Genomic DNA, 16,556 nt, shown 5'->3' with positions numbered 1-16,556 from the left:
ACTTGAGGCCATGTCCTCTTTTCCTTTCACTTCTTACCTGTGAGAAAAGAACAACTCCCACCTGTCTACAATCTCCTTTCAGGGAGTTGTAGAGAGCCAGTTCTTTAGGGTCAGAGTAATGAGTCAGTCAATGAAACACTCCTCCCAAAACTTTGCACAGCAAGGAACACCCACAGCCACGAGGGACAACCAGCCCCAAAGGGGACTGCACCACGACCACCCAGAGTAGATAATTTGCAAGTCCTTGAATTTCTGACCCAGGCATGGAGGCTCATACTGGTTTGATGGTATTGATCAAAGAGGAAAGGGAGCAGGGGTGCAGACATTTATCATCTGCAGCAGGTTGATCCCCTTGGTTTTAGCTGGATTTTTAGGCCACTTGGAAACGGATGTGTCTCACTGTGCCAGAGAGCTGGGTTTTAGCAGGGATGAACCAGAGGCAGATTTGGGGTTCATACTCAGCTCTACCTCTGGTACTCAGGTTAGCTGGGAAGTGGGAGGGGAAACTTATCCTGTTTCTGCCTGTCCTTGAGCTCTGGGGTTGATCCAAGATTGCCAGTCCTGTTCTGGGAACAGTGGCTGCTCTGCTCCAAGCCAGCCCATCCAACTCTATCAGCTTTTCCATATCCACCCATCTCTGCTGTTGCTCTGCCCAGCTACTGTTTTGGCTTCTTTTGAGGCTGGTGCTGATCCTGTGGATGGGCCTCTCCTCCTCCTCTCTCAGCACTGCTGAAGCATCCTGAGATGCTCTAAGTGACCCCTCAATATAAGCTGTATGCAGGGTACGTTCCCTCACCACAACCAAAACAGATTTCTTATCCTGCCCTCCCCCACCCTGACGAGGGGATATCAAACAAGAAGGGGAAACTTGTTCTTTGAGGCCTTGGTCAAATGGACCATTCTGTTTTCCAAGCATAATTTTAAAAACAGTTTATGGGCAGGACAGAAACTACAGAGTCAGCTATTAACTGAGGGCTGTCAAAAGAATGGCAGCCTCAGGGTGCACCCAAACCGTTTTGCCAAGCTGACTGTCTTAAACTGGAAGCTTGGCCAAACCCAGCTTTGCAGAGCTGCTGTCCTGCACGGTTTGGGAGCTCCCTCACTTCCACTGGCCTTGGAAACCAGATGCCCGAGCTGCTTTTGTCAAATGAGCTGTTGTTGCAGCAGCAAAGTCAATCTGTATTTGGTCAGAGCTCAGCTTTATCATTAAAAAATCCAAACACTGAATTTCCAGCCCTGCTGGACACTGCCCCAGCATCAAATGCTGGTTTCCTGGCTGCTAACAAACATCAGCACGCTGTGGAATAAGCAGCAAGGGGACTGCTGGAATTCCTGGGATTCACTCCTCTGGGTCCACGCCTTGTGGCAGGGCCTGAAGGCAAGATGCCCACAGGGACAGAGGGAGGACAGGGCTTGGGAGGGACTCAGAGGCATGGCAGTCCACCTGATCACTCACATGCAAGATGCATTCAGAGAGCCTCTAGCACATTTACTTAATGACTAGAATAGTTTGCAACCAAATGACTTAATTGTCCCTTCTGACCTTACAAATCTCTGTATAAACAAGGGTTTATTCTCCCACGCTCTGGGGAACAAATCCAGCTGGACAGAAGGGACTTAGGAGAACACATCCTCCAGCAATGTAAATAGCATTATGCTGTTTTACACCATCAGTCTAATGGCTGATGTAATTCACAAGCTCCCAAACACAAAGAGATGCTCAATTCACCCATGCACATTCTCCAGCCCCTGCTTAAACTCCCTCAAAGCATTCTGATCTTTTTCCCCCCCGTGACTGTTTCACCCTATATCAGCAAAGCCACAAATTGAAGCCACTCCTGCACAAGATAATGCTGCCCACAAAAAGCTCTGTCCTCAACAGAAGACTCTAAGTGAATACCACTGTTTCTAATACACACGTGCTGAAAGCCACAAATAATTGGTGACAGCTGTGGGTGGACAGTTGTACTATTAGCTTGTCCTGCAGGGATTTGCAGTAAATACTTAAGGATGGGCTCAGACCACAGTGTTTGGAGCAGGATCTGGATCATGTCCCGCATTCACCAAGCTCAGATTCCAGACTGTGAACACACCCTGCTTCAGGATTCAAACCTAAAACCTGCCTGCAAGGCTTCTTATTTCACCCAGTGCTTGTTGAGGGGCTTCACCATGACATCTGACTCACGTCGGAGCTCTCCCAAGCCTTAGGGATGCATCCACTGCTTTGGTTTGGTTCATCAGCTACAAAACAGCTCAGCTGGACAGATACAAATTTCACCAAAGTCCAGGAAACTCAAAATCTGTTTTCTGCCACTCGGGACAATGTTTAGCAGGAACCACACTTACCCCTGGCATGTATTCCACAAAGATAGACAGTTTCTTCTCCTCAGGATCCCGCAGGCACCCGTAGTACTGCACGATCCTGTCGTGACGGAGAGTCTTCAACAGCTGAATCTCACATTCCAAAGCATTCACCTCCTGTAACAAACCACACAGGCTTCCTGATGAAAGGGAATGATGGTGTCTTTGGGAACGTGATATAAATACTGCTCCATGCTGAGCAGTTTTTGCAGCAGCTGTGAAGCTGTCCACAAAGACATTGGCCACACGAGGCTCAGAAATAAGGAGCACTGCCCTAAAGGAAAGGCAAGGAGAAAGACAGGGCTTGGCTTTGAGACAGGCTTTTATTATTATTATTATTATTATTATTATTATTATTACTTGTGTTTAAGGAGTTTTTCTGGAAATATTTCAACATAGTCACTAAGCAGAAGGGGGAGAAGGTGAAGGGAGCAGGAAGGACAAAACTAAGGAAGATCAGACTGACCTGCAAGAGATGATACCTGACACGGAGCAGGCTGATGTAGCCAAGGAACTGAGAGGCACAGAAGTCACCAGAGCACTGTGACTGGTGCCATGAGCCATTCAGGACTACTCCAGAGAGGGAAAACAACAGCCTGTCTCCACACACTGCCTTCCAGGGACATGGACACCTCTACCCCCAGCCCACAGCTCCCCAAGGTGCTGCAGAACAGCCCTGGCCCTTGTACTCACTTTACTTGTCTCCTGGCTGTCAGGGTCGAAAGGCACCTGCTTCACTGACAGCTCCCTCCCAGTGTCAGCATCATAGCAGAGATAAACCTCCCCAAAAGCTCCTCTTCCCAGCAGCTTCCCCAGCCTCCAGTTCACAGGTGCCTGCAGGGCTACAGGGGAGAGGAGAGGGTTGAGAGAAGAGCACAGCAGGGAGACCCTGCACAGCACCCTTCAGCATCAGGGTCCACCTGACCATACAGGGCAGTCAGGAGTCTCTCTCTCCCAGGTGCACCAGGACAAACCAGTTTTAACTGCACTGGTGCTATTGGTGTGGGGGGAATGTCTCCCAGTCTGCATTAGCATAAAGCACAAACAAATCCAGAAAAGTCCTATTTCATTAAGAGTCTTTCCTCTAAAAACTGTTTTCTTAGCCAACGTTGGAATTTCCCTTCTGCTGTGGGAGTGTTTAGCAGAATACAGGATGGCTGAACAGCAACCCAGGCAGAGAGCAGTGAGCAGTTTTATCTCACTGGTCATTTCTAGGACGTTATCCATCACTAAACACACCCAAAATGCACCAGCTTCTATATCATGGGCAGTCTTGCAATAGCAGAAGAGCCTGCAAGACCATCTTTGGGTGCTGGGGTGACAGCAGTGCAAGTCAAGGAACAGAAACTCTGGATGCATTTGCTCCCACATCCCAAGTCTTGTGGGAATCCGACACACCCCACACTGACAGTCCAACACACAAGCAATCAGCTGCAGCCCAGCAAGTGATGAACTGATGCAATGCCCTCTGACTGCCCCCCTGAACTGTTACGCTAGCTCAGTCTTGGGGGACGGCCGAGGAGCAGAGCTTTAGAAGCCAGGAGAGAGAGGCTCAGTTTCCATGTGTTTATTTTCTGGGGAGAAGGAGGAAAAAGAGACCGAACAATGGCGGAGTGGGTTTTTATCTAGGTTCTGGGGGGTTGGGGCCATCTGGCCTCTGGCCAATAGGTTCCCTCTAGGGTTTAAGGGTCATTCTAACATTCCTATCTGTGGGAGTCTGCTGCAGGGTGATACCATTCCTTAAAGAACTGCAACAATGAACACCAGCTGACCCCACACAGCTCTCAGCCAAAGGCCAAGGTAAGACACAGAGTGTTGGACTGAGCCTTGCTCATGGCACGGGAGCTGGTGCAGTGTGCCCCGTGGTGGGGGTGCAATCAAAGTTTACCCATGGCTGGCTCAGCTGATGTCCAGTGACTCAGCAGGTCCCAAAAACCCAGTTTTGTGTCAAATCCCAGCTCTACTCTCGGGCACTCAGGGGTTTGGCTCACTCACAGTTCCTGGCTTTGGTAGGGGAGGTGCTGAATGCCTGCAGACCCTTTTCACAATTGTTCCAACACTTGGGCCTGTACTCATCATACTGCAAGGTGCTGAGCTTGCTGTCCCCAGTAAAGCTCTTGGTTCTGCTGGAAGGGACCAGCTGAAACAGGTTCTCCTGTGGGAAGTAACTCCTGGGGAAAGTCCTCCGGCCTGCAGGGGAAAAAGGGGTAAAATTACAGCCAGAACACACACATCAGCTTGGATCCACCTGTCACCACCTTCTCACATCACTGCCCAGATCCCCACCTCTTCAAATTAAGCAAAGCAAGTGTAATGAAACTGAAGCAAAAGCCTGTGAAGATTTTAAATTCAATTTAAGAGTTGATAACAGCAGGCATTACATCTAATGTAGATGTTTCCAGAGGGGTTTGCAACAGTTTAATTACATCAGGGGGTTGGTTGGTTGTTAATCACAATTAAACACTGAACAGGCAGAGATTTACATTGAAAATTATCCCTGCCATCCCCTAAGTCCACATGCAAATGACCACACAGCAGGGCCAGAGCTGCTTTCACAGGGGTGTCAGTGAGAGATGAAGCTCATTCTGGAAAGATCAATAAGCTCTCTGCACGTCCTCAGTACATTTTTCCCAAGGGAATTTTTGCCTCCCACTACTTGCAGTCTCATACAGTGAAAGAATGAGCAGGAAAAAGATGATGGAGTTGGCCTCAAAGCTCTGAGCTCACCAGCTTGAAACAGAGAAGCAAACAGATACTGCTACCCTGAAATTGCTTGGGGATTTCCTGTGGCTCAGTGAGAAACCTGCTGTAAAGGTCACAAAAATCATCCTCAAAAGCAAGCAATTTAGGGGAATAGGAAGGTTGATACTGCCAGGGATGAGAAATGCCAATCATGCCCATGGCCAAATTAAAATAGGAGGTGTAAGCAGAGGACAGGCTCAGCACTTCCCAAGAGCAGAGCCACAAGGTCTCACAGAGAACACCCTTCTGAATACACCAGTGAATCCCAAAGCACTTGGTGGTTCTCCCTTTATCAGAAACCTCTCCTTCCCAAGTGTTTCCAGCCCCAGGCACTGTCAGAAGCCAACACGGACTGATCACCTCCCTCCCTGAGCCCCCATCATGTCCTTACCATCGCTGTAGTCCTTGCGACTTTGGGAGAGATGGTACTGCCTCGGGAAGGTCCCACCTTTCCCAAACCTCTCACAGAATGGGATGTCAAAATCTGGCAGGAGGGAAGAAGACACAGCTATTTCTGAGATCAGCTCAGTTTCAAATGCCCACAGTGTTTCTTATGGGAAACGCTGAGTTAAGAGGCGAGAAGGAGGTGACAAGGTGTTCATTTACACAACCCTACATACCCCAAGGCTCCCTGTGAAATCTGCCCACAGTCACAAACTCTTCAGTGGAAAATCAGGGTTAGGCACACTGCCCTTACTGCCCCTAAAGCAGAGGTTTAACTGCTGAATTTATGGACCTTGGCCCACATTGTTCAAGTGCAAGGCAGGGGATTAAAACAGATCAGGCTTGGTTTCCAAGGCAGAGCACTAAAACATCTTATTTGCACTTGGAAAATGCAAAAAAAATGAAACAGAGCTGTCAGGCGGGATTAGGCCTACACACATCCCCTCCAAAACCTTTGCTCTGATCTCAGCTATTTCCAGGGAAATGCAAAAATTCCAGCACTTGACTAACACCAGATAATATCTCCCCTCTTTCTTCTCAGATGTGACTCCTTCCCTCTGAAAGCCAATTTAAACTTCCAGACCTCCAAACTTTTATATTTATTTGATTAAATACTAGAGAGATAGAATATACAGAAGGGATTAAAGACCATCAGAGTTTAGACACTGGGTGATGGGAGAGATGGATGGACATGCAAGATAAGGACATATTTTTTTAATAAAAACCACAGCACAGGAAGCCATTGCTGGTAGCACCAAATAACTTGAGATTAAAATATCTGTCATTCCACCCCCTTCTTTCACCTGCTGCTTTTCCTCCATCCAATTCTAACGACGCGGCCCCTTCTGACTGTTTGTCTTAGCCTGGGGCCAGCAGCCGCTCCTCAGAGGCCATTGCTGGCCTCTGCTGTATTTAGGTGTGATTGCCAAAAAGAGCACATAATGGCTGAAATATGGTCAGCAAGAGGAGCAACAAGGACAGGGCAAGAGGTTCTCGGTGAGCCAAGTGTGAGCAACGGTGCCCAGAGGTGTCTCAAAGCCAAGTGCCACCGGGGAAGCGTTAAAACCTTCAGCAACGAGGGCTGACTGCTGCTTCATCTCTGCAGCTCAATCTAGAAATCCTGCCTCAGGCCAGCAATGAGTTCTCCTGCCACAGGCTGGCTGCCATTTGCTCATTTTTAATAGTGCAAGTCATTACAATATTACAGAGTTTCCATTATTTAACCAGCTGGATGTTTCTAGGTGATGAAGCAGTAACCTATGATCTCTGCAAGCACCAATACAGTTTCTCTCACAGCATTTGCACTATTGCAGATTATTATTCATGCAAGTGGAAGAGGTGTAACTCCCTAGAGAGTTGGGGTTTGCTATGTAGGAAGTGGAGATCCTGAAGGGGCAACTCCCAGATGAGAAAAGAGAGACAAAAGCTGGTCCTACAAGGCTGTTCCCAGCTTGTCAGCACCTTGCAGTTATCTGCAAACACAAGAGCAACATCTTCCAACACAGATCTCTCGACAGCTTTGCTTGTTTGCACCCACCCACCTCAAGGCCCCAGCTGCCCAGTTTGGACTATTGTTGCTGTCAACTGATTCCCAAACCAGTCCCAAAGGTATTGCTGCAGAATCACAAAGGGTTAAGGAAGACAAGAGCAGTCCTGCCTATGTTTGATGCTCTGGGCCTTTTGATTTTAGAGAATATTCATGTTTGATCATTGCAGGGTCAGTTCTGAAGGGCTACCCAAGCCATGGAGTTGGCTTGCTTGATTGCTTTTAATTACTTTTCATGCAGTGCCATCTCTCTAATAGTCTTTACCCAGCCTCTTTACTGTATGCTTTTTATACTTTTCAGCAAATAATAAATCACCAAGAGTGCTTACCCATGCAATCAAGACTGTCTTTGGGATGGCTCTTCCTTCCAGGAACAGGGGTTTGGGGAAAGGGAGGGCTGCAAAGGGATGGAAAAAAAAAGGATTTATCTATTATATCAGAACAGCTATGGAACTAATACACTAGGGAAAGGACAGGATAAACCACAAGCTGCACTGACCACTGAGCTCCCATCCTCCTCCTGCACAAGAATGAAGGTTGTTTTTTTGGCTGGATCACAGCTTGTTCCTGTGGCAAACAAAAGGGATGCTGCAAAACCCACAGTCACCAGGCTGAAATGAAGCAGCCAAGGATCATCACCCCTGTGCAGGAGGCAGCACAGAAGGAGGGCCACAGGCTTCTGCTCCCTCAATGTCAAGTGTTCAGCCACACACCTCTGCTTTCCCTGAACACTGCCCAGCTGCTGCAGGTGTACACACCAGAGTCCTTCAGCCATGCTCAGCTCATGCAGGTTTCCCTCCTGTCCATCATCACCTCCCTCACACACGGGCTCTGCACCACCACTGGGAACATGCAGCCTCCCACGGGACCAGGAGGGAGAGTGTGGCACTGGTGCCTCAAGGCTCAAGGTCTTTAAACTACAGTGAGAGGATGGAAAAGAGCTGCAAGGGCATTTCTGCAATCCCAATTTCACCCCAGGCTCTTCAAGAGTGAGCTGGACATGTGAGTTTTCCACTCTCTCTTAACAATATGGGCACAGAGTAGAAATCAGCTTTGTGAAGTGCTCTGAAACCTACTCATGTCAAAGCTGATCACTGCTGTGGCAAAGAGCAGTTTGTGGTGCTGTTCCTAACCCTCAGCCTGGTCACTGAGCCTGTAAATTGCTCTGTCCTCTTGGGCTGATGCCATCCCAAACAACTGGCTGCAAGGCCTCCACCACCTCTTTGCAGGAATAGTCCCACTTACTCCTCTTCCCTGGAATAACACAGCCCTCCTTGTGCCTTTTCCAGCTCCTAGACCCATGACTGGACACATCTGCCTGCTTTGCACATGAAATCAGGCCATGCCACCCTCTCACAGACAGAGAGCTAAAAGCCTAAAGCTCTCCTCTCAGTTCATAGCAGAGTGTTACAAACAGCCTGTGCTCCTTCTGCTGTTCTTTTTGGCAAAATCTGTGCAAAAGCAAAGCTGGGGCAGAGAGGTTGGGAACACAAGGAATCCAGCTTCGATACAGCCCTAACAATGAGCAAATACATCACAGGAAATTATTAAAAGCCACAAAAAGGAAATGGACCTTGATGCTGAGACAGGTCCAAAGCACACGGAGCTGCAAACCCGAAGCACAATCTACCCAAGGCAGGCTGCTGGAACGCAGCCTTGGGGCTGTACGGCAACAGCAACAGCGGAAAAAAATAGACAACCTTTGATGCAGATGGAAAAAAAAAAATAGACTGCTTCCCAAAAGGACACAGTGTCTTATCCACAGCTCACCCTGCACAGCAGCAAACACAGGGATTCTGTGCACGTGTGAGCTGGGATCCAGCTCAGTGGCACCAGGCACTGAATCGCAGCCTGGGTTAGTACAACATGTCCCAGTTGCTTCCTGCTGAGTAGCTAAACTTAGTTACTGCTCATCTGGTGTCCTCAGCACCTTGACTGACACGTCTGTGGCTGCTGGCACTGCACAGGGGCTGCTGAGTTTGCCAGTGGTCAGTGGAGAGCAGACAGCGTGCCCGGGGAGGAGGAGGCACGGAGAGGCTGATGGAATATTGCCTGGTGACTGCAGAGAGCCAGGGGGGAAGGAGGTGCTGTTAGGGTGATGAAGCACTGGAACAGGCTGCCCAGAGAAATTGTGGATGTCCATCCCTGGAAGAGTTCAAGGCCAGGCTAAATGGAGCACTGAATAACCTGGTCTAGTGGAAGCTGTCCCTTCCCATGGCAGGGGATTGGAACTGGATGATCTTTAAGGTCCCTTCCAACCAAAACCATTGTGTGATTCTCTGAGAATTTTCATCTCAAAAGGCAAAAAAGAAAACCTGGTGACACAAAGCTAGGCTCTCTTTGTCCAGCTCAGATTACTGCAATTCAAATCATACCATTGCACAGACGTCTGTGCTAGGATCTGGTTTTCAGCAATAAGGATAAATTTGTTTTGCTCAGGTGCATCCTCATCCCAACAGAAACCTCAGGGGTTGCCAGCGATCCTGCTGCTCTCCCGCTATGGAGCAGAGGCTGCAGTTCAGCTTGTGAAGATGGTGACACACACAACTCACCTGTCCACAGACCTGTCCAGCGACTGGCAGCTCCCAGACAGCGAGTCATCGGGGCTGATGAAAGCTTCAAGCATCTGACAGAGAAAGAAAAGGGGAAACAATAAAACCATGCACTGTAGCTCTCCAAGCTCCAGAACTAGCAGACCTCGGCAGGGTCATCCATTTATGATGCCTTCTCTGCATTATTGCTCTTCCTAACTGCTACTTGCTTGTAGGGAAACTGAAGCAAAGATCATTAGCACCCTGATGTTTAAAGCGTGCGGAGAAGTCAAGGAGATTCAAAGTGCTCAAAGCATTTGTGAGAAATAATAATATTACTACTAAAGGAAAATATGTACCAGGACACAAATGATGTGCCCAAGGCCAAGTGGATATTGTGTACCACAGCCAGGACTGCAGCCCTGGGCTCCTGACTTCCCGAGCTGCCCTGGCACACGAGCCCAGCCTTCCTCTCTGCTGATAAAGCGCAGCATCATCAGGGTTTTTGGCTGGAAGAACAGGCTTGGCACTCACCAGCTCAGTGAGTCAAAAGCTGCATTTGTGTTGCTTCCTGGATGAGACATTGTACTGGCCAGGGTTATTTATAGCTGGTTAGTAACAATAGAGGGCTTGTATGGAGTGGTAAACCCTGGAGCTGCGTGCACTTCCACAAGGAGCAGAGCCTGCTCCGGGCCACACTGTGCTGCCAGCGGTGCCACGGTGGTGCCGTGCTCCCTCCTGGCTGTGGACATTCACTAACCCCTGCTCCACAGCTCATTCCTGGGAAAGCTGAGCAATGAGGGTTAAACAGCATGTGGAGCCACACTTTGCTGCGTCCCACATCGCTCCTCCTTCCCCAGCAGGCTCCCTTTCCACAGGCTGTTCCATCAGCCCTCCTCAGCCAGCTGTCAGCACAGCTCGTGCTGTTTTGGCCAGGCAGTCCCAGCTGCAAAGTGCAATTCTTCTCTGCACCCTAGTTTTTACCCTAAAACCTCCTTCAAAATGCACTAGGCCAAAGAGGAGCAAGCACTCTGATAGAAGCCACTCCCCACTTCTGCCAGCCATGCCAGGTCTCTTCCAGCAGTTAAAGCTGAAACAGACTCATTTCTCAAAAGCATAAAATTGGGAATTGGAGCATGCTCCATATTCAGCCTCTGTTCATCTGCCAGGCTGGTCTCAAGACCACAGTTACATCACAGGCTTGCACAGGGGCATTCCCCAAAAGGCAGCAAGCTCCAGCTCCTGAGTGGTTTTGCATGAAGCACATATGGAAGCAGAAGTACAAGAAAATTCTGAAGGCAAAGCCCATATAGGGAAAAGCATAGCTGCTCAAAGAGGAAAGACAATAAACCCCAAACTATTCCCCAAACCCCTTTTCCCTGCTTTTAATTCTCCAGCAAAGGGCTATGGGCCACCCACAGTGTGATGCTGGGGAAAAGCAAGGAGAGCATCTGGGAACCTTCATCCGGAGCCGGCTCAGGGCTCTGAATTAATGGAGCTCCACAAACAGCCAGTGAAGCTGGGCTGATTTACACCCAAGGGGGTCACGGGGACCCTCCTCCTGCACACACACACACTTTGTCTTAATCCTCCCCGACATGTTTTGGAGGCATGTGAAAACAATAGAGAGCCAGCTTTTGGCTGCAAGGAGCACACGATGCATCTGCACTCTGACGCTGCCAAGACTCACCCGGAGTGACTTCTTATTTTATTAATGGCTGTATAATAAACTGTTGAAAACACAACTTTGCCGTGGAAACACTGGCACAGCCTGCATGCAAATGTGGAGCTAGTGGGTGCTTTTGAGTGTAGGAAACACACATCTCCCCAGGAGCATCCAGCATAGCAGCCTGATGGATTGAGTTTAGTGCCTTCCAGATGTCCCTCCACGCCCCTCCTGCAAACTCTGGATACTTGGTCCTGTGTTTCCAAGAGCTTTGTAAGAATGGCATGTGCTCAGACAGCCTAGCTGACTTCACAGGATCTATACTAAGCTCTTCAGAGCTAAAGGCTGAGCAAAAATGCAAAAATGAGAGGGAAGTATAAGCTGCTCCCACTGTGGTCCCTTGACACTGCGGAGTTTCCTTCACTGCGGGTACCAAATTGACTGGAGGATGAGGTACTGCTCAGCACTGAGGAACTTGCTGCTCTTTTATTACTGAGGCACTGGAATATACAATTTCCTTATTAAGAGAGTTTAAAAAAATATAAATGGGAGAGGGATAGAAACACAAAACCATAGAGGCTTTGGGCAGAGCCAAGAACTGTAACTGGAGCTCAGGCAGAAACACCACATGGGAAGCAGCCAGAGCTGCCGATGTCCCCAGGCTGTCGCAATCGCCGGTAATCGGTTGCTTGGCACATTCCCTCATGGTCCTGGGATCTGGGAATGCTGCTGCCACAAGGGCCTGGCAGCTGCTGCTCCAGAGCTACCTGAGGTGCTCGGGCACATTTGCCATTCCCACTGGCTCTCAGGGTTCCTGGAAATCAGACTTTCCCAGGCGTGTCAAGCCCGGGGGCACCCATTCCCGGAAAAAGCCGGCCTGAGCCCCAAGCACAGGCACTGCCAGAGTGCAACGGTGGGAAAAGCTCTCCCAGGGCAGCCTCCTCGCAGCCAGCAGAGCTGTCCCCGCTCCAGCCACGCCCCAGCCCCACTCACATTCTGGTCCATGGTCTCGGGGATGAACTCGCCCTCGCTGTTGATGCTGGTGTAGGATCCCTGGCGGGCGATCTGCTGCTGCTCCTCGGGAACGCTGCCCGGCGGCGGAGAGCTCCGGCCAGTGTGCAGAGAGCCTGGGACAGGGACAGACACGGCTCAGGGAGGGAACCCACCAACCCAAACCCTTCCAGAAACGCTGTTCCAGTGACCACAGGCTATTGTAAATCAAGCGACCCCCGATGGAAGAAATGCTGATGTCTGGCTCCAGATCAGAAGGCTGAAGGATAGCTTTATTAAAACTATTCTATATTACATTAATATACTATTTAAAGAGAGTCTATCCTATTCTACATACTTACTTTTTAACTTACTATATCTAACTAACTCTAACAAAACTTGTGATTTTTTGTTGAGAGTCTGAGACACACTGGTTATTGAACTTAAATAACTTTTACTAGAATTTAATCAAGTAATCACTTCAGGTAAACAATCTCCACACCACATTCCACATGGGGAAAACAAAGAGGCAAAGATTGTTTTCTCTTCTTCTCTCTGTGCTTCTCCTGAGAGACAAAATTATGTCTCTCTGTCCAGAGAATGAAAATGTCACAACAGAGCTCCTGGAGATGCTGCTGGGTGTGAACTCATGAGGATGGGAATGGAGTTAGAGGTGTGATGCTGTTTATGGGCATCCTGTAAAGCTTTAGCAACAGGGAGGGTTTGTTACTGTGGGACCATACAACATGTAGCAGACTTGACCTTCAACAAACCCTGGATCCTCAGAGCTGTCACTGTACCCAGGTGTGACGCTAGAAAGGAAAGAGGTCTGGGAGTTCTGCTGTGACACAGTCAGTCAGTCTCAAAGCAAACCACAAACCCCCCTCCTCTTTGACCTCTGGGCATTCCCCCCCTGGAGCAGGTCACTGCCTTGTCCAGACACGTGGGAAACGGCCTGGCTGTGGTCAGTGCAACATCACTGAAACACTTGTTATATGGAAAACAACTTGCACTCAAATACCCTCTTCTCCCCTCTTTCCCTACATGAAAGTAAAGACAAAGGAAAACCAGCCCTCAAACCCAAAAATTCCAGGCCACGAATGACCTATGGGATCAGTTTGTCTCATTTTTGGCCAAGGGAATTGTCTCCCCTGACTATAACCCCAGAGCCTCTATCCTGTGCATCCTATGCACAGACAGCAAAGTTTCCAGTGGCTCCCTCAGGGGCTCGTTTAGCAGAAGGTGATTTCCATTTTGCACCTGGGAGAGAACCCCACAGCTTCTTTATGAAGTTGTTCCATTCCTGCTGTTTATTCCCCTAAATCCACTCTATCCTTGTGCCTTTTCCAGCTTTAGGGATTGCTGCCCTTGTTTGGCCCAGCTGCACAGCCTTGTCTCTGCTTGAATGCCTGCAGTCCCTCCCCTCCATCCCTGGGCTGTCATCACTCCATGGCAAGGAATTGCTCACAGAGATCCGTGTGGATCCGTGCTGGAGCTTCAGCTGGCATCCTGCAACATGAGCTTTCACACAACACAACAACTTGTTTTCATGCAGACTTCTGAAAAGAACACATCCTTAAGGAGACAGAAAGCACGTGGAGATGTGTTTCCTCATATTTTGTGTCCATTTTGTGGCACTCTCGCCAGTTCTTGGGTTCATTACCACCATTTGCTATCAACATGCCCAGGGCTGAGCACAAGAGAAAGGTACAGGGAGGGGGCCTAGCCCATCATGGAAAGTCAACACTGATCCGCCAACACAGCACTTCTGCCTCTTCTGCATGGCAGTTACTGTGCCAGATGGATCTCTGGAATAAATCCCTCTGCGTGATCGACACTACCAGCCCGAGTTCCCACCTTTCACTTAAGCAGATACACATCAGGAGCTCTGAATGTTAACAGTGTCACACCAGCATTAAAGATCATTAAATCAGGCCTTTTTGCTGGATTTGCACCAAACACACAGATTTGTCTGTCCCATGCTACATCTTCCTTCTAACTCCTTGCTTAGATTGTAAAAATAAAAGTCATATGGCTTTGAGTTACTTTTTTTTTTCTTCTTCCTATTTTCTCCTTCACAGATTTCCTGCAGGATAAGAACACAGAGAAAAAAAGTCCAACTGAAGTAATGCCAAGATCAAGAGGAGAGAGACTCTCGAGTGCTGCAGCACTCATAACGAACTGGCTTTCCACCAGCCCTAAAACAAAACCAGTTGGGAAGTACAGCATCCTCTCTTTGAAGATAAATAAATAAACTTTTAACTGTTGAGCAGTTCAGGCACCCTGAATAAATCACTGCATCAGCAGCCCCTCGTTTGCTTAGCAGATGCCAATCTGGAATGCAGCACAAGGACGTTTGGGTGGCTCTTGCCCCAAAAAGCTGCTGGAGGATTTAGTGAGGTGTAAGTGCTGTATCGTAGCTCTGCTGAGCATTTCTGTTACTGCTGCAATGAGGTGTGGATCTGCTCATGCACTACTGGGATCTCTTGCTCCAACAACCCACTTGCTATCCAGAAACCCTTTGACTAGGATTATACAAAGATCTGTACACGGCCTGTTTGACTCTGAACCCAGGGAGTTAAACCAGATTTATCACAAGCACAAAGACTTCCCATGATTTCCCATTAAGCCTTTGCCTGTAACAACTACTCCCAGCCACAGATCAGCTGTGTTTGACCTTGCAGAGCCACATTTCCTGCCAAAAACTTTTAAAGTGAATAAGACACCAGCTATTTCCCAGCAGGTAAGGAAATTAAACAAAGTGCTTAGGCTTTTGCATGCTTGGAAACTGTAGGAATGAAGCAGATCCCTTTTCAGCCAGGCTGTTTGGGTAGAAGTGTTGCCCAAAGTAATTTTTGCAGCTTCACACCTCCAGGAGCACTGGTTGTTGCTGCTTTGCATCCATACATGTTCTTCCACCTGGGAGAAACATGGGGAGGTGCTGGCAGCAGAGCTCTGGAGCTCAGGGTTGATTCCCCACTCCAGCCCTATCCTGCTCTGTTAACAAAACCTCAGGCAATCCCAGTGCTGCTGGAGGAGGGGAGGAATGGAAAACAGGGGTCAGAGAAAGAGAGCAACAGTGGTACTTCATGGCAGGCTTAATTCATAGTGGGGAAAACACATTGGATGCATTGGATAATGCTGATTAATCCACCCTGAGGCAGAGGAAGAAACAGACAGAAAAGCCCAGATGGGCCAGTTTGACCCATCACAGATCTCTTCACACTTGACCTAATACTCAAGAAGCAGCAGCAGCAGCAGGCAGGGAGAGGAGGCCCCCAGGGGACTGTCCTGGGGTCTATGGGACAACACTCAGCTCCAGTGGGGATGGGGCTGGCTGTGAGGCACCTCTGTACAGGCAGAGTGCTGGTCAGATCTCAGCAGCTCTGTTTGGGATTCCTGAACTCAGAGCTGGCCCTGGTTGAGCAGCTGGCCTCAGTTACCCTCTGCAGCAAGGTGCTCTGGGGAGGGATTCCTGCTCCACGTTACACACACGAATGTAAAGCCACAGATCTGAGATGAGAGCACAGCGTGTCCTGAGGACAGAGAACCAGGACAGCACGGAGACTCAGAGTCACTGCTGGCACCCACTGGGGCCTTTCATGTTCCCTTCTGATATTTTTATTGAAGAAGTGCCTTTCATGCAGTATGTGCAGAGCTCGTGGTGCTGCACGTACAGCCAGCTCCCCCGTGCCAGGCTTGGCTTCCCTCCGCCCCCGCATTCCCTGGCTTCATCTTCCCCTGCTCTTCCCAAAACTTCACCCACCACCGACCAGCATCCAGCAGGGAAGAGAAGCCCCTGAACAGACAGAGCTGGGGAGGGTTTGCTGGCAGCTGCCACCACTCACAGCTGCAGCCACAGGGAGCCCAGCCCTGGGATGACGTTCCCGAACAAGGGACACGACGTCAAGATGTGCTGCTCCTCTGAGCCCTGGCAGAAACACCAGGCTCAGGACGGGGCTGCACGGGAGAAAGAGAGAAACCTGCTGGAAATTTCTCTCTCTGGGTCTGTCAAGAGGAGCTGCGAGCAGATGGATCAAATCTTCCTTAATTTCTTCTTCTCCAGAGGGATCCCTACAAGCCTCCCTCCTCTCCTTGCTGATCCTTCTGAGCATGGACTTCTACATGTTGATTTGAGGCAAATTTAGGGTACTTTTAAACTAATAAGCAAGACAGAACCTACTTTCTAGCTCTAAGGCAGCTGGCATGATGCACATAGATAAATTTTCCTCCTCTTCTCAAAACAGAGCAGGTGTCACCCATCCTAACTCCTGCA

General features: G+C 49.1%; 1 protein-coding gene across 1 annotated transcript in view; it reads right to left on the bottom strand.

Moving 5' to 3' along the window:
• The window catches only part of LOC137464270 (mitogen-activated protein kinase kinase kinase 3-like), a 77,104-nt gene that overhangs the window by 5,144 nt on the left and 55,404 nt on the right, over window positions 1-16,556 (bottom strand). Inside the window, exons 8-14 of the mRNA XM_068175561.1 lie at window positions 12,284-12,417; window positions 9,646-9,719; window positions 7,423-7,490; window positions 5,495-5,587; window positions 4,357-4,551; window positions 3,055-3,203; window positions 2,347-2,478 (exon numbers count right to left, since the gene is read on the bottom strand). Of these exons, the coding sequence (XP_068031662.1) occupies window positions 2,347-2,478; window positions 3,055-3,203; window positions 4,357-4,551; window positions 5,495-5,587; window positions 7,423-7,490; window positions 9,646-9,719; window positions 12,284-12,417 (845 nt within the window). The remainder of the gene's footprint in view (window positions 1-2,346; window positions 2,479-3,054; window positions 3,204-4,356; window positions 4,552-5,494; window positions 5,588-7,422; window positions 7,491-9,645; window positions 9,720-12,283; window positions 12,418-16,556) is intronic.

Source organism: Anomalospiza imberbis, chromosome 1 (assembly GCF_031753505.1).
Source record: "Anomalospiza imberbis isolate Cuckoo-Finch-1a 21T00152 chromosome 1, ASM3175350v1, whole genome shotgun sequence".
NCBI classification, from domain to species: Eukaryota; Metazoa; Chordata; class Aves; order Passeriformes; family Viduidae; genus Anomalospiza; species Anomalospiza imberbis.
This window is presented reverse-complemented; position numbering and strand designations above follow the sequence as displayed.